This window comes from Microcebus murinus, chromosome 14 (assembly GCF_040939455.1).
Source record: "Microcebus murinus isolate Inina chromosome 14, M.murinus_Inina_mat1.0, whole genome shotgun sequence".
Lineage (NCBI taxonomy): Eukaryota > Metazoa > Chordata > Mammalia > Primates > Cheirogaleidae > Microcebus > Microcebus murinus.
The window spans coordinates 46,924,984-46,942,894 of record NC_134117.1 but is presented as its reverse complement, the minus strand read 5'-3'; the positions used below and the strand labels follow the sequence as shown (position 1 = coordinate 46,942,894).

At 36.2% G+C, this 17,911-nt stretch overlaps 1 protein-coding gene across 4 annotated transcripts in view; it reads left to right on the top strand.

Annotated features, from left to right (window-relative positions):
* Window positions 1–17,911, top strand: part of JMJD1C (jumonji domain containing 1C) — a 329,744-nt gene that overhangs the window by 271,658 nt on the left and 40,175 nt on the right. For 3 of the 4 annotated variants that reach the window (XM_076010029.1, XM_012762734.3, XM_076010028.1), the window contains 6 exons: window positions 7,183–7,288; window positions 10,269–10,393; window positions 11,511–11,654; window positions 11,752–11,941; window positions 12,056–13,737; window positions 17,710–17,882. In XM_076010029.1, coding sequence (XP_075866144.1) covers window positions 7,282–7,288; window positions 10,269–10,393; window positions 11,511–11,654; window positions 11,752–11,941; window positions 12,056–13,737; window positions 17,710–17,882 — 2,321 coding nt within the window. In that variant the 5' untranslated portion in view covers window positions 7,183–7,281. Of the gene's footprint in view, window positions 1–6,358; window positions 6,561–7,182; window positions 7,289–10,268; window positions 10,394–11,510; window positions 11,655–11,751; window positions 11,942–12,055; window positions 13,738–17,709; window positions 17,883–17,911 lie in introns of those variants that run through there. The other variant, XM_012762732.2, reaches the window with a different exon arrangement.

Genomic DNA, 17,911 nt, shown 5'->3' with positions numbered 1-17,911 from the left:
TTGTTTCAGCCTCCCAAGGAGCTAGGATTACAGGTGTAATCCTAGCCCATGCCTAGCTAATTCTCCTATCTTCTATAGTGACTGGGTTTTGGCATGTTGGTGAGGCTAGTCTTAATATCCTGGCCTCAGGTGATCCTCTCATCCTCTCACCCAAAGTTCTGGGATTAGAGGTGGGAGCCACCACACCTGGCCAAAAATCTCTTAACTAGTTAAGTTTCTATGCAATGTGCTGATTATATTTAACTATCAGATTGTATTAAAAATTTTTTTTTTCTTTTTGAGACAGAGTCACATTCTGTTGCCTGGGCTAGAGTGCCCTGGTGTCAGCCTAGCTCACAGCAACCTCAAATTCCTGGCCTCAAGCAATCCTCCTGCCTCAGACTCCCAAGTAGCTGGGGCTACAGGCATGCGCTACCATGCCCAGCGAATTTTTTTTCTATATATTTTTAGTTGATCAATTGATTTCTTTCTATTTTTAGTAGAGACGAGGTCTGGCTCTTGCTGAGGCTAGCTTCAAACTCCTGACCTTGAGCGATCCTCCTGCCTTAGCCTCCCAGAGAGCTAGGATTACATGCATGAGCCACCTCACGCAGTTTGTATTAAAATTTTTATTGAGGCCAGTGGGGTGGCTCATGCCTGTAATCCTAGCACTCTGGGAGGCCTAGGCAGGCGAATTGCTCAAGGTCAGAAGTTGAAAACCAGCCTGAGCAAGAGGGAGACTCTATCTCTACTAAAAATAGAAAGAAATTAATTGGCCAACTAATATATAGAGAAAAAATTAGCCGATCGTGGTGGCGCATGCCTGTAGTTCCAGCTACTTGGGAGACTGAGGCAGCAGGATTGCTTGAGCCCAGTAGTTTGAGATTGTTGTGAGCTAGGCTAACACCAGGGCACTCAATCTAGCCTGGGCAACAAAGCGAGACTCTATCTCAAAAAAAACCCAAAATATTTAAAATTTTTATTGAAACTTTGCTTCTTCAGACGGAACTTTATAATAAAGAAAATGAGGATTAATATAAGCAAGCTGATGCATTAGTCCTTTTTATTTTAAATTTAGTTTAATTTATTTTTCTCATTGTAAAAATAATACATGGCCATTGCAAAATAAAGTTTCAGAAAATACTTAAGTATAGCAAAGTAAAAGATTATTCATAATTCAGTTAGCTAAAGTAACTATATCTTACATATATATTTTATTATATGTCAAAATTATAAGATTATATCTCAAAATAGATATATCCACTTATGAATTGGAAAGTTGCAAAGATGAAAAGATATTACAGGAAGTACATAGTATATTGTGGTAATTACAACTTTGAAATTCAAGTCAGTCAGCCTTTGTTGAAATCCTTACATCACTATTGAAAACCTGTATAACCCTGGGAAAAATCTAATCTGTCTATGCCTTAGTGTTCTCATCTGTAAACTGGTGATAACAATACCTGCATCATAAGGTTATTTTGAGAATTAACTGCTAAGAAAGAATGTATAATAAAATATTTAGGCCGGGCACGGTTGCTCACGCCTGTAATCCTAGCACTCTGGGAGGCCAAGGGGAGAGGATTGCTCAAGGGAGTTTGAAACCAACCAGAGCAAGAGTGAGACCCTCATCTCTACTAAAAATAGAAAGAAATTAATTGGCCAACTAAAAATATATAGAAAAAATTAGCCGGGCATGGTGGGGAATGCTTGTAGTCCCAGCTACTTGAAAGGCTGAGGCAGGAGGATTGCTTGAGCCCAGGAGTTTGAGGTTGCTGTGTGATGCCACGGCACTCTAGCCTGGGCAACAGAGTAAGACTCTGTCTCAAAATAAATAAATAAGTAAAATGTTTAGCATTGTCTGTTCTATAGTAGATACTCATGAAGGAACTCTGAAGAGGAGGCTCTGATCTTGATTATGATTTAGGAAAGTAATACTTGTTATATGTTAATCTTTATAATTGGAAAAATAATGAAGAAAAAGAATGTTTTTGTGATTCAACTTGTAATCTTTTTGAGCCAAAATAGTGTTTTTGAAGTAGATTTCGTTTGGAGAAATATTTAATTCCAGGATATAAATTCTGACCAATAGTGATAGAAAATTACATTCGAATTCCCTTACTTTACGGCTAGAGGTGGTGGCTCATGGCTGTAATCCTAGCACTCTTGGGAGGCCGTGGTGGGAGTGATCGCTTGAGGTCAGGAGTTTCAAACCAACCTGAGCAAGAGCGAGACCCTGTCTCTACTAAAAATAGAAAAGAATTAGCCGGACAACTAAAAAATATATAGAAAAATTAGCCGGGCATGGTGGCGCATGCCTGTAGCCCCAGCTACTCCTGAGCAGCAGGATTGCTTGAGCCCAAGAGTTTGAGGTTGCTGTGAGTTAGCCCTGGCAACAGCGAAACTCTGTCTCAGAAACAAAAAACAAACAAAAAAACCCATAGCATTAACCTTATGTAGTAGAAAAGCTAACTTCTCCCAGTAGCATGTGGAGACAATTTCATGAGTATATGGCGACACTTTTCTTCCTCCACAGTCAAACCTAATCGTTTTCTCCTTCGGAGTATCGTGTAATCAGCCCTTGGGGCAAGTGGAGAAGTTAAGAATTATTATATATTTGTCTGCCTATTGCAGCCTCTCTCCTCTTTCCAACACTCCACCCCAATTGTTAAAATGATTATGGAATGTTATTATTGATTGATTTAATCTCCCCATACAGAGATGGTCAAATTACCTTCCTTTTCTTTTTTGGTGAGACAACAGAGCCTTGCTCTGTTGCCCGAACTAGAGTGCAGTGGAGTCATCATAGTTTACTGCAACCTCCAACTCCTGGGCTCAAGCCATCCTCCCTGCCTCAGCCTCCAGAGTAGCTGAGACTATAGGCATGTGCCACCATGCCTGGCTAATTTTTTCTATTTTTAGTAGAGAATGGGATATAGCTCTTGTTCAGGCTAATCTTGAACTCCCGACTTCAAGCAGTCCTCTCACCTTGGCCTCCCAGAGTGCTAGGATTACAGGTGTGAGTCTTTTATGCTTTCTAATTATGAGATTGCATGAGTTTACCACCCTCTGTCTCCCCTCTTTGATGAGTGTTCGACACTTGGTACATATGGAATTTAACATAACCAGTAGAAGTTTTAGAAAGATACCTTGCACTCATTGTCGTTCAGTTCTTTGCTTTTGACTCATCCTGACTTTATAAGACAAATCTTTCACCACTTACATACAATGTAAAGAAGTGTGTCAGATTTTGAAAGGCAAGGATAGTAAGCGTTCTATTGTTCATTCCTTTTGGTTGTGCTCCGCTGAGAAATAGAGGGGAAAAGATCCTGAGCTCTGAGTCATAGAACGAGGTTCAAATACCAGCTCTCTTTATCACTTCCTGATTATAAGCATGGACCTGTGTGGACATAATATGTAAAAAAGGTATAATAATTTCAGCTCACAAAGTTGTTATAAAATTAAAACTCTGTCAATCAAAAGCACCCAGCACAGTTTCTGCCATAGAAAATGCACAATCATGTTAACTATTTTTATGTGTTATTAAGGCATCCCACTAATGTTCAATTAAAGGTAATATGTCTTTGCAAAATGAGGAATAACACAGAGGTGAACAATATAGTCTACAACCTCATATAAGGTATTTTTTTGAACTTTTTCTTTTTTTCTATGTAAGTTTCTAATAAAGCAGATCTTGCTGAACTGATTTTTTTCCATTTGTCATTTGCTGGAGGTTATAACTAGCAGTTTGAATAGGATATAGTTTTCGGAGGAGGAGAAGTTCATAGAGGGTGCTGTTCCTTCACTTATCTGAGTGACCTATTTTTGAGAAATTAAAAAGAAAACCCTTAGGTATTCAAGATAAAAACTGTATATGAGTAACTACTTAAGGTTCCTGTCTTTAAAGTATGAAAATAAAGTACTGTGCAGTTAAAAGATTTTTTAATCCCATGCAAGCTCAAGATACACTTTCTTTTTAAATTCTATGAAAGATAGTGAATGTTCATAGTTAGTTTCTAATTGCATGCAGATCTTTAATTTTTTTTGTCAGCCTTATTGCCTTAATCTGATATTTAGCACCTTCAAAAAATTGTTCAAGTCAATAAACAGAAAAAATATCTTTATTTGGTTCTGTTATAAGATTTGCTCATTTAACCTTTGTGAGCCTCCTTAAAATAGGAATGATGAGATAACAGAAATCCCTATAACTTCCAAAGCCCTGTACATAGAGAAAGGGGAGAATTAACTCAGTAACAGCAATGCCTATCATTAATCAGGTAGTATTTTGGGATATTTGTAGTGGGTTTTAATTAACTAAGTCATGTTATTTAGTAGTATGGATAATTCAGAAGTGGGTGTTTTAAGAAACCTAATTTCAGTACTTAAAAAATTATAAGAGCCAGGCGCGGTGGCTCATGCCTGTAATCCTAGCACTCTGGGAAACTGAGGCGCAAGGATCACTCAAGGCCAGGAGTTCAAGATCAGCCTGAGCAAGAGGGAGACCCTGTCTCTACTAAAATAGAAAGAAATTAATTGGCCAACTAAAAATATATAGAAAAAATTAGCTGGGCATGGTGGCCCATACCTGTAGTCCCAGCTACTCAAAAAGCTCAAGGAGGATCACTTGAGCCCAGGAGTTTGAGGTTGCTGTGAGCTAGGCTGATGCCATGGCACTCACTCTAGCCTGGGCAACAAAGTGATACTCTGTCTCAAAAAGAAAAAAAGGAAAAATTTTATAAAAACATTAAGATAGAAAGAGGCAGATATTAGTAACTCTGCTTTATAGATGGAGAAATTGATACGAAGTTCAAACAATAATTTGAACTTATATAAAAAGGACACACTGGTAAAAGGGACTCATATCAGTTTTTATTGGTAATGCTTTTTCTTCTAGAAAATTAAGGGTTCATTGTTGAGAAGATGATCTTGGAAGCATGGCCTATGATTTTAACTTATTGAATAAATAAAATATAGATAAATGTTGAACAAATAAATTTTGTATCCCAATACAAATTTTTGTATTTTGTATCCAAATACAAATATAAACTGTAAAATTTCAACATAGGCAACTGATTTATAGACCCTACCTATCTGTGAGGTATTGGCAGTGCTGCTTTGAAAGAGGTTTATAGGCTAGGCAAGGTGGCTCACACCTATAATCCTAGCACTCTGGGAGGCCCAAGCGGGGAGGATCACTTGAGCTCAGGAGTTTGAGACCAGCCTTCGCAAGAGTGAGACCCCATCTGTACTAAAAATAGTAAAAATTAGCCAAGTGTAGTGATGTATGCTAGTAGTCCCAGCTACTTGGGAGGCCAAGGCAAAAAGATCACTTGAGCTTAGGAGTTTGAGACTAGCCTGAGCAAGAATGAGACCCCATCTGTACTAAAAATAGTAAAAGTTAGCCAGGTGTGGTGGTACATGCTAGTAGTCCCAGCTACTTGGGTGGCCACAGCAAAAGGATCACTTGAGCCCAGGAGTTTGATTTTGCTGTGAGCTAGGCTGAGGCACTCTAGCCCAGGTGACATAGTGAGAGTCTTCTCGCAAAAAAAAAAAAAAAAAAGAGGAAAAAAGAAAGCAGTTTATAGCTCCCTGTGTATGGAATGGATATATGGATGAGTATGTATGGAAGCTAAAGTGAGACATATTTTATAAGAACATATAGCTGCCAGAGCTGAAAATGGTAAAATGGTTTTCCTTAGAATATAGTTTTCTGTATTCTGTTTGTCATAGACTGCCAGCTCGAATGCATTGAAAGGATTAGAGTCTGATAGCAGTTTTAATGATGTCGTCTAATCCTAAAATCATAAGGTTAACTAAGTGTACAGTGTATTCTTAAAGAGGGATAGAGAAAAAGGAATTGCTAGGAAGATTCTTTACAAAAAGAAAGATATATTAATGGACTTTTTTCTCCCCCCAAATAACAGATCTTTTCCTATTTTTTGTACAATACTTTTTCATTCTAATAATTTCCTTCTGTTGTAAAATAGCATTTCTATGTATTTTCCAAGGAACATAATAACTTTATTAAAGGCCCTTCTGCCTTTTGGGTTTCGCTAGTTATAAGATAGAATGTATTTACCACAATTATTATTCTAAAAATTTGGAATTGTGCCTTCAAGCAGTGATAAGATGAGAAGAAAAAGCTTTACTTAGATAGACTTTGGAGCAAAATAGTGAAGTATGACCTACTTGATTATAGGCTCCTTCTTTGTACACTTAAGCCACCTTTTGGTTTTTCCAAGTTACCAAATTATTTTTATTCACGAGTTGTAATTCCCTTCATTTAGCTCCTTTTTATTCACTGGTTTCCATGATCTGCCAGTCCACTTTTAAAATAGCCGCCAATTGACAGTGCTGCTTTGTTGTTCTTCCCAGCTACTCTAGGGCTCCTGCCGATGATCTCAAATGCAGGAGCAGCAGAGGTGCTTTGAGAGAGAGAGAACACAATGTCAAAGAGTCCAGCGGGGGACCAGCAGATTGTGGGAAACCATGTGACTGTGTGATTCACATCTCCAAGGAGAGAGAACCGGTTGTTTCTGTGTCTAGATCTACCCTGTTATGAGGATAATACCATCAATAATGTAATTTTAATTGCCTTGATGCTTTGACGCTGGCTTAAAAAAATAAAACTCAGCAGTGAAGTTACTGGTCATGTATAAGATTCAGTAAAACAGAATTTGATGACATTTAAATCAGGACAAAATAAGGACTAGGAGTTTCAAACTCTGATGTTTTAGGTATTAGGGGTTGGTAACTTGTGTGTGTGTTTTCATATATGTGTGTGTGCGTGCGCGTGTGTGTATGTGTGTGTGTATAGAGAGAGTCAGTAAAATAGTCAACTCAATTCTTTTGCCACCAACCTAAGATGACGTGATGCTATTTGGTTTGTATATTATTACTTCTAATAGTAAAACTCTTAAAAAGCTCACTTGAATAAAGCCATACTTAAATAATTAGAAACCCATTACAAAATTTCAAATTTTGACTTTAGGACATTGTTGCCAAGGGTCAAATCTTACCATGGATTAATTTCTTATTCTCTTTGTTACACAGTTGCTAATGAACTATAATTTCCTAATATGTTTTTGCATATATTTAGATCAAGGAATTTTCTTCAGTCCTTAGAACATATAAGAGAGAAAGTCGGTAACATTAATGTTAGGAGAGCATAACATGGTCCTTTCTTTTAATCTATAATTCTAGGACGACATAGACAGCCTAAACCCAGTTCTCAGGGACAACCCGCAGCTTCATGAGGAAGTGAAAGTCTGGGTAAAGGAACAAAAGGTTCAGGAGATTTTTATGCAAGGTAACTATTTTGAAGTTATGCATTAATTTTTTTGGATCTAGGCAACTTATTATATTTGTCTTTGGTTGTTCAATTATTTGCAATATAAATCAAGATTTAGTCTAATATTTTGAGTTATATATGGTCCAGGGAAAATAATAGCAGAATTATAATTTCAATAGTTTCTAATTTCACTAGTTTACTAACTTATTTGAGCTAACATGCCTAGCATAAAGTTATAGTCACCCAAGTGCTTTGTTGATAGAAAAAAATTCATATTATGGAATGTGCTAGTCAGAGAAAGAAGCATTGTTTTCAGTAGAGGGCTGCCCAAAGCCATGATCGATTACCTTTGAAGAATGTTGTTAGTATCAGAAAAAAGTGGACTTTTTCAGTGCACTTTTTTCAGCAGTTTACCAGTCTTAGTTTTGTTTCCCTTGTTTACTAAGTTACAGGTTTATCTACCACATATGACCCTCAAACTGGTGAGGTTTTATAATTCTTAGCAATTCCCTTTTCTATCAGTGCAATCATATATTATAAATACAAGCTTTTTGTGACATCGAATTGAAATTAAGATGGTATGGCATAAACTGGTGATATGTTGCTGAACATTTTTAAGAATGAAAGTTTGTTAAATTCCTGTATTTATCTCAACCCTCAACTTCCATGCCATTAAGCATTAATAGATAATCTCAATAGTTGTGACTATTGCTTTATAGGGTTATGTACAGGAGCAGATCATTTACTTAGTAAATTCTTCTTAAGCTAAATATTCTTTAAACTTTACTATGGAGAATTTCAAACATACATACAAATAGAATATTTCAGTGAACTTCCATCTTTCTATCTCCCTCCCCCAACAACTATTAATCCTTGCCTGATTCTGCCCTATCCATATCCCCTTTTATGTATATCAAGTTTTAGACTTCACCTCTTTGTATTAATTTTTTAAACAAAGCTGTCACACCACTATTATGCCAAAGAATTAATAGTTCCTTAATATCAAATACTGGATAGTTGGTTCAAATTTCCATTTGTGTCGTAAATGATTCAAACAGGCTTTTTTTTTTTTTTTTTTTTGAGACAGAGTCTCACTTTGTTGCCCAGGCTAGAGTGAGTGCCATGGCGTCAGCCTAACTCACAGCAACCTCAAACTCCTGGGCTCAGGCGATCCTCCTGCCTCAGCCTCCGAGTAGCTGGGACTACAGGCATGCGCCACCAGGCTCGGCTAATTTTTTCTTTATATATTAGTTGGCCAATTAATTTCTTTCTATTTATAGTAGAGACGGGGTCTCGCTCTTGTTCAGGCTGGTTTTGAACTCCTGACCTCAAGCAATCCGCCTGCCTCGGCGTCCCAGAGAGCTAGGATTACAGGCGTGAGCCACCGCGCCTGGCCTAGGTTTTGCTTTTTAAAAATCAAAAGTCTAATAGTCTATGCATTGTGATAGTTTGGTATGTCCCCTTCATCACTCTTCCCCCTGCCCTCCTTTCCTTACAATTTATTTGTCGAAGAAACTAGGCTGATTTTTAGTTTTGTTTCTGTGTTGTATACTTAGAGGAGAAAAAGTGCAGGCAGTATAGTCCCTATCCATTCTAGGCAGAATTGTGTGAGGAACAAGCAGTATAGATGGTTTGTTAGTGGGAATGGAAAATCGATCATATTTGGAGTTATTCTATAAGCGTTTTCTATATTATTTAGAACAAATAATATGGAATCTTAATCTGTCCATAGTTGGAAAAGACTGAAGTTTGTATAATGGATTATGGCTAGTAAATAGTGTTTACCTATCACCTCCTTTAAATTATAACCAGTCAACATCTTCATTTTTCTCTAGATGAATGTATTAATTTCCAGGAGATAGGTAATAAATACTTTTATAGATGTGTTAAATAATTTGTATATTTTAGGCTGATATTGGCATAAGTTTTTTTTAAACTGGCAGATATGTATTGAACCGTTAATTTGGTATATTGAATCAATCTATTATAACTGTAGAAGAAAGAACATCAGCCTAGGAATCAGAAATATAAATTCAGTCCCAGCTCTTTGATTTAAACATTTACTTAGTCTATCAATCTCACTTTCTTCATTTTTATAAAAGGCATAACAATACTAAAGTTAGAAAGGATTAAATAAGCACATGGAAGTTTTGAAAGCACTTTGTAAATTGTTTATGTATAATACTGTTACTAAGGTACAGGAGTTTTTTCACTTCACAGTTCTTGTTAAACTTTAAAGTACTTGATCATTTTAGTACCTATGAATTGAAAATAATTTTCATCTCCATTATCCTCTTCCATGGAGTCATTTTTTTTTATTAGGTATATTTGAATATACACAGATATGTATCATTTAATATTGAAACTTTGCTCATTTTCTAAAAGCTGTCTATGTATAAGGATATAGATAACCTTTGAAAAAGTAAAGTGCATTTTACCCAAAAGTACACCATATTTCTTGTAAAAAATTCTTAGTGCTATCTTTATAAATTCAATTATCAATCTCTTCATGTTCTAAGACTTTTAGCATTTTTTTCTAGCTGTCTCAGAGGGTTCAAAATTTCGCTGCTTATGGTAACATTTTGGCATCTAAAAGACTTAGACATCAAGTTCCTGGTTACCTAGGAACTTTCCATTTCAACCATGTAGTCATCTACCCCACTCTTACTAAGGTAGCTGTATAACCTCACTATATTCTAGACCATTATAACTTTACATTTTGTACTGTTTGCTTATTAACTCATGATCCCAGAAGCATAAAACTATTTCATCTCCATTGAATCAGGAAATATGTATGTCTAGTATGTCGTGTAATAATAACTTCAGAATGATCTGTTCCAAAGGATATTTACTTGTCTTCTAAAACACTTTTTTAAAAACTGATATTTGGGTATGATATTATTCATCTATCAAATAGCTCATGTTTCTCTTAAAAGGTAGTTCTTAAAGGAAAATGTCTCCATTTGAGATATCCCTATTTCTTGTGTTTCTTTTAAAGGTCCTTATTCCTTAAATGGATACAGAGTGAGAGTGTATAGACAAGACTCTGCCACCCAGTGGTTTACTGGCATAATTACTCATCATGATCTCTTCACCCGCACCATGATCGTTATGAATGATCAGGTAAATAGTTCAACTAATATTTTTGTAGAGATTTTTATAGTTCATATAGTCCATGCCAAAAAAAAATGCATCACGAGTTTGATACTAAATATGTTCAATCTTTAGGATTTTTAGTTATATAATTGTAATAAATTTAAATGCAACTGATGTTACATGGAGGTCATTTCAGGTCACAGGGAGATAGTGATGCCAGGTTTATTTCAACACTAATAAAATCAATCCCTGAAATAGAGGCATTAGACTCTCTTAATTGATTAGTCGTCTTTTTTTTTTTAATCCTTAGGTTAGCTAAAATTTTCTTTCTCGAAGTCTCAGTTCTGTCTCTCTAATAATAAAAGTATTTCCCAAATGGTTTCTTTTCACTAATGAAAACTTTTAATGCACACTTAGTTCTCACATCAAATTTCAGCCGTGGTATGCTCACTTAAGTTTTATGGCAAGTCTTGAAATGTGGAAAAAAAAAATGTTCACTTTTAAATGTCCACTTTTTTGTTTTTGTGGAAAACAGAGATATTTACACCTTTGTGCCTGATTAGATTCTGAAGTGTATCCAATAGAGCCCTTTTATAAACAATTCAAATACTTTGGTTAAAATTTTAGTCAAAATGCTAAGTAAATTGTATTTTTTCCTTAAAAGGCGACAATATTGCCTTGAATTTTTATAATAGTTTTCTTTAAAAATTTGCACAATTTTTGTCTTTTTTCTTCTTCCTGGATTCTACCTTTTAATTTTATCTTAGAGCTGCTTTTTGGAAATTACTTCATATTTTTAAAATACATATTATAACTTGGCATCCATACTTTTTTTTTTTATAGTATCACTGCCTGTTGGCATCTGTAGTCTTAATTAATTCTTATCCTTGTTTTTCAAGGTGAACTTACAGTGGATATTTTTGCTTTTAATTCTTGGTTAGCAACTGAAACAGTTTCAGAAGATTAAAAAGGTAATTTTATCATTAGTGATTAGAATAGATGATTGTAAGTCTGATAGTATCTTATAAAGTAAGGATCCCAACTGATTGGTAAATATCTCTGCTAAGTGAAGAAATTGTACCAAATAGCACATTGGTTAGCTCATTGGCTTTAATTTTTGTTTTTGTTTTGTGTCATGGATTAGGTACTAGAACCACAGAATGTCGATCCTTCTATGGTTCAAATGACCTTTCTAGATGATGTTGTTCACTCTTTGTTAAAAGGTGAAAATATTGGCATTACATCACGTCGCAGGTCTCGTGCCAATCAAAATATCAACGCTGTTCACGTATGTATGTTAATAGGGGTACATTTTTGTAAAATATTTTTCCTTAGGCTACTTAGAACGAGGTAGTAAACAATCATTGTTAATTGGTTATTTTTAGGGTCATTATACACGTGCACAAGCAAATAGTCCCAGACCAGCAATGAATTCCCAAGCTGCTGTACCAAAACAGAATATACACCAGCAACAGCAACAAAGAAATATTCGTCCAAATAAGAGGAAGGGCTCAGATAGCAGTATACCAGATGAAGAGAAGATGAAGGAAGAAAAATACGATTACATATCACGAGGTAAGACCCGCTTCTGTTTTTTTTTAGGGAAATGAGAACAAAAATATATTTTAAGTATGTTTATTTAGTATTGATTATGAAAAATAAGACTGTTCTTTTCTTTTAATACTACAGAAAATCCTAAAGGTAAAAACAAACACTTGATGAATAAAAGAAGGAAACCTGAGGAGGATGAAAAGAAACTAAATATGAAAAGACTTCGAACTGACAATGTTTCAGACTTTTCTGAGAGCAGTGACTCAGAAAATTCAAATAAGAGAATAATAGATAATTCTTCAGAGCAGAAGCCAGAGAATGAATTGAAAAATAAAAATACTTCAAAGATAAATGGAGAAGAAGGAAAATCCCAGAATAATGAGAAGGCAGGAGAAGAGACAATGTTAGATAGTCAGCCTCCCTGGGATCAAATACAGGAAGATAAACATGAAGAAGCAGAGAAGTGGAAGTCTGTTGATACTCAGCTTCAAGAAAAAATGATTATCCATTCATCAGAACAGGTCACACTTTCTGATCATAATCCTAATGATTCACTTCCTCAGGAATGCAATATGGATAAAACACATACAGTGGAATTATTACCAAAGGAGAAGTTTGTATCCAGACCACCTACACCAAAATGTGTTATTGATATTACAAATGACACTAATTCAGAAAAGGTGGCTCAGGAAAACTCAAGTACCTTTGGCCTTCAGACACTTCAGAAAATGGATCCTAACATTAGTGATTCAAAATCAATTGCAAATGCAAAATACTCAGAAACAGCAAAACAAGATTCTGATCAGAGCTGGGTCAGTGATGTAGTTAAAGTGGACTTAACCCAGTCAAGTGTTACAAATGCTTCTTCAGGAAATGATCACCTGAATATGGAAAAAGAGAAAAACCAATATATCTCTTACATGTCATCTTTAAGTACAGTTTCTGTCATGGAAGATAAGGTGCATAAGCGAAGTCCGCCTCCAGAGACTATAAAATCTAAACTTAATACTTCAGCAGTAGAGGCTCATAAGACAAAATCCAATCCCTCACCTGAAGTTGTTAAACCCAAAATAACCCATTCTCCTGATTCTGTAAAGTCTAAGACCACTTATGGTAACAGCCAAACCACTGGTGAAAGAAGATTGGCAAGTAAGATAGAACATGAGTTATCAAGATGCAGTTTTCATCCAGTTCCTACTAGAGGCAGTACATTGGAAACTACAAAGAGCCCTCTAATCATTGATAAAAATGAGCATTTCACAGTTTACAGAGATCCTGCACTTATTGGGTCAGAAACAGGAGCTAATCACATTTCACCTTTCTTAAGCCAGCATCCTTTTCCTCTTCATTCCTCATCCCATAGAACCTGTTTGAATCCAGGTACCCATCACCCTGCCTTAACTCCTTCACCCCACTTACTTGCTGGATCATCTAGTCAAACACCATTACCTACCATTAACACTCACCCTCTGACTAGCGGGCCACACCATGCTGTTCATCACCCTCATTTACTTCCCACTGTGTTACCTGGAGTGCCTACTGCCTCTTTACTTGGTGGCCACCCACGACTAGAGAGTGCTCATGCCAGCAGCTTGAGCCACTTAGCACTAGCACACCAGCAACAGCAACAGTTACTACAGCACCAGTCACCTCATCTTCTTGGACAAGCTCATCCTTCTGCTTCATATAATCAGCTTGGACTATATCCAATTATTTGGCAGTATCCAAATGGAACACATGCATACTCGGGACTTGGTTTGCCTTCTTCTAAGTGGGTTCACCCAGAAAACACAGTTAATGCTGAAGCTTCGTTAAGGAGGGTAAGTTTACACTGTGGTGTGCCACATATCAATGTATGTATATTAGTCCATGTGGTTAAGTGCTTTTTTAATATCTCATATTTTTAGGTCATTTTCTATTAATTATTTTTCCATGTGCTTAGTAACCTCAGCAGTGAAAGTGGAAATCTCAGAAAAGCCTATTTATAGAGTTAGTTTAAAGTAGTCAAACTATAATATTTATTTATTATAAATTAGGTTTCTTGTATATATCCATAATTATTTTTCTTAGCTAAATTTCTAGAGGTGAAATTTCTGGGTTAAAATTTATATTAAATCAAGGGTGTTTGTTTGATTTTTTTGTTGAGACAGGGTCTCTGTTACCTGGTCTGGAATGCAGTGGGAATGCAGTGGCATGATCATAGCTCACTACAACCTCAAATTCCTAGGCTCCAGTGATCCTTCTGCCTCAGTCTCCAAGTAGCTGGGACTATAGGTGTGAGCCACTGTGCCTAGCCAATAATTTGTTTTTAAAAAGTGATTTGATAATGTATATCAAAAACCTTACTATTTTGTGTCCAGGCACAGTGGCTCATGCCTGTAATCCTAGCACTTTGGGAGGCCGAGGCGGGAAAATCACTTGAGGCCAGGAGTTCAAGAGCAGCCTGAGCAATATAGCGAAGCCTTTGTCAGAACACTTTTTACATTGTTGTGCAGCAGGTCTTTAGAATTTTTCATCTTGTAAAATTGAAACTATATTTATTAAACAGTAAATCTCCCTTCCCCCAGCTTTTGGCAACTACCTTTCTACTTCCTGTTTCTATAATTTTGAGTACTTTAGATTTCATATGAGTGGAAATCATACAATATTTATTCATTTGTTACTGGCAATGTCCTTGAGGTTCATCCATGTTGTGGCATGTGATAGGATTTATCTGTCAGTGGACACTTGGGTTGCTTTCACCTCTTGGCTTTTGCTTATAATGCTACAGTGAACATGGGAGTTTTTAAAACCACCTTTTTTTTTTGAGACAGTCTCACTCAGTTGCCTGGGCTATAGTGCCGTGGCGTCAGCCTAGCTCACAACAACCTCAAATTTCTGGGCTCAGGCGATCCTCCTGCCTCAGCCTCCCGAGTAGTTGGGACTACAAGCATGTGCCACCAGGCCAAGCTAATTTTTTCTATATATTTTTAGTTGTCCAGCTAATTTCTTTCTATTTATAGTAGAGGTGGAGTCTCCCTCTTGCTCAGGCTTGGTTTAAACTCCTGACCTTGAGCGATCTGCCCATCTCTTGGCCTCCCAGAGTATTAGGATTACAGGAGTGAGCCACTGAGCCTGGCCTACAACCTTCTTAATGTCATCTTTCTTGACAGCTTTTTGAAGTTGAGTGAGAAGACAATTGGGGGTGGTGATTTAGAAGACAATGCTAGTGACTTTCTCCTTTACTTCAGGGATAATATTTCTTACATATAGCATTGGAAATGCCTGTATAGATGCAAAGAGTAGTGTCCATCGTGCCAAAACTTTGTTAGAGAAACTGTTGTATTTTGGGTAGCAGTGATGACATACATACACTGTGGTCATGAGTTCTTCTGTCAGTTCAAAGTTATTGGATAGATGACTTTGATGGTAAGTGGTTGGTGGTACAAGATACAGTTCTAACAATTTTGAAAGGTATCTCTTGTGGCTTATTCCTATTGCAAACATTAACTCTTTTTTTTTTTTTTTTTTTTTTTTTTTTGAGACAGAGTCTTGCTTTCTTGCCTAGGCTAGAGTGAGTGCCGTGGCGTCAGCCTAGCTCACAGCAACCTCAATCTCCTGGGCTCAAGCAATCCTACTGCCTCAGCCTCCCGTGTTGCTGGGACTACAGGCACGAGCCACCATGCCCGGCTAATTTCATATATATATATTAGTTGGCCAATTAATTTCTTTCTATTTTTATAGTAGAGACGGGGTCTCGCTCAGGCTAGTTTTGAACTCCTGACCTTGAGCAATCCGCCTGCCTCGGCCTCCCAGAGTGCTAGGATTACAAGCGTGAGCCACCGCGCCCGGCCAAACATTAACTCTTTTTAGCTCCACCTTCGTATGAGCTTCAGCATTTAGTAAAGTTACCAGTGATTGCCATAATTTATTCTACACTAGCATCACTGCATTTGATGTTGGCAAAATCTCAGTTTAGAGTCATGCCTCCGTTGATCACAAGCTTCTCGCCCATTCCCATTCTTGATGGTGTCATTGATCTTGCAGTAGGTACAATCATATTAGAATGTGTACATCAGATAGTCAAAGTCAGTGAAGAGTCATTAATCACTACATTATCCCCTTTGCCAGAATCGAAAGTAGGGATTGGTGATGCAGATGCCTAGTGCACTCACATTTTTACCCTTATTCTTCACTCTTGTGTCATGAATGTAGCTGTAGCTGCACAGGTAGAAGAGCACAAGGGAGCCAAAAGCTGGCTAATAGCTTTGAATCTTCTTTACTTCCAAACTCTGGAAAATAGACCTAAGTAACTGTTTAAAATGGCTTGGGTCTTTATTTGCCTTGGGAAGAAGATAGATAGATAGGCAGGCAGACAGGCTGGCTGGCTTAGGGAAGGAGTTTTACTCAGTATATGTCATATCTACATAGACTGAGACCATGACTGTCCAGCTTCTATGTTTATAGGAACATAAAATGTCTTAACTGCTCATAAATGTATTAAACTAAAAACAGATGTATTAGATTTTTATTTATTTTTAAGTATTTTAATTTTTTCTTTTTTTCTCAGCTTTAGGCAGTGGCTGTTCAACTACAGATTTTTATTTATGTAAAATTATAAAGGAATTAAATTTAAATAACATTTTGAGCAAAAAGGAAGATCTGTTACCCTAGTATTATAACCAAAAGTGAAGAAACAGTATAAGCACAACACGTTAGATTAGAAAATAATTTTGAATGTTACTTTACTGAGCAAAATCTTTTTGCCATAATTGATTGCAATTTAAGATTTCTGGATCTTGTAGAACTGAGGCCATTTGAAACATTGTATATTTGAATGATTCTTATGTGTGTATATATTTTTCTCATGTGAGGTTTATAGCTATAGTGTGTGTTTTTAATCGAATTTTATAACAGTATATCTTCTCTTTTCTTTTTTTTTTTTTTTTTTTCTTGTGACAAGAGTCTCACTCTGTTGCCTAGGGTAGAGTGGAGTGGCATCATCACAGCTCACCACAACCTCTAACTCCTAGGCTCAAGCGCAGTATATGTTTATGATATCATATTATATTTGTATTATCATTTTGAGATATAAAATTTATTCCCTTTGTTAAAACCAGAGGCAATTGTATTTTTCTGGTATTTGACTATCATCCTATTGACAAACTCGTAAAACATGTTCTAGAAAAATGTCAGTGTAGAAACAATCCTTAACATGAAGTTAGATGGTTGTATGTCTCCACTCAGAGATTGCTGTCATCGCATATTCAGTTATGAGAAAGACACCTTATATTGACATATAAAACTAACTTTGTTAGTCTTCCACGCCTCCAAGTTTAATGGTCAAATGGGGAATACATTTGGGTTTTGAAAATGTAATTATCTGCCAATTGTCAGTAAATTGTTACATTGAAAAAGCTAATTATTTTTAATGACAAAAACTGGCAAATGAACTTGATTATAATTTCTCTTTCTGGTCAAATGTATATTAGGAATAACATTCTGTTTTTGCTATTTACAACATATATTCTTTTGCTGTTAGTAAGCTAGGTTCTGTGTACAGCATTTATACTAAGCCAAAGGCACTGATTTTAAGATCTTTTAATAAGATAACAAATTTCTGGAAATTACATTTTAATACTAGTTAATTTTCTACATAATTTGGAAAAATAGATATTGTTACTTAATTGAATATTTCTCCTAAGATACATTTAGAAAAGATTTGGGTTTTATAAATACTGATATTAATGTTGTACTGTGATACTGTGTTTACCTTTTTCTGTAACTGAAGTCTGGATTTTTTTTTTTAATAGAATTCTCCCAGTCCTTGGTTACATCAGCCCACCCCTGTGACCTCTGCAGATGGTATTGGATTACTTAGTCACATTCCTGTCAGACCTTCTAGTGCAGAGCCTCATCGGCCTCTTAAAATTCCAGCGCATTCCAGTCCACCGTTGACAAAAACTTTAGTAGATCATCATAAAGAGTAAGTTCACCCATGCTTAAAAATTATGA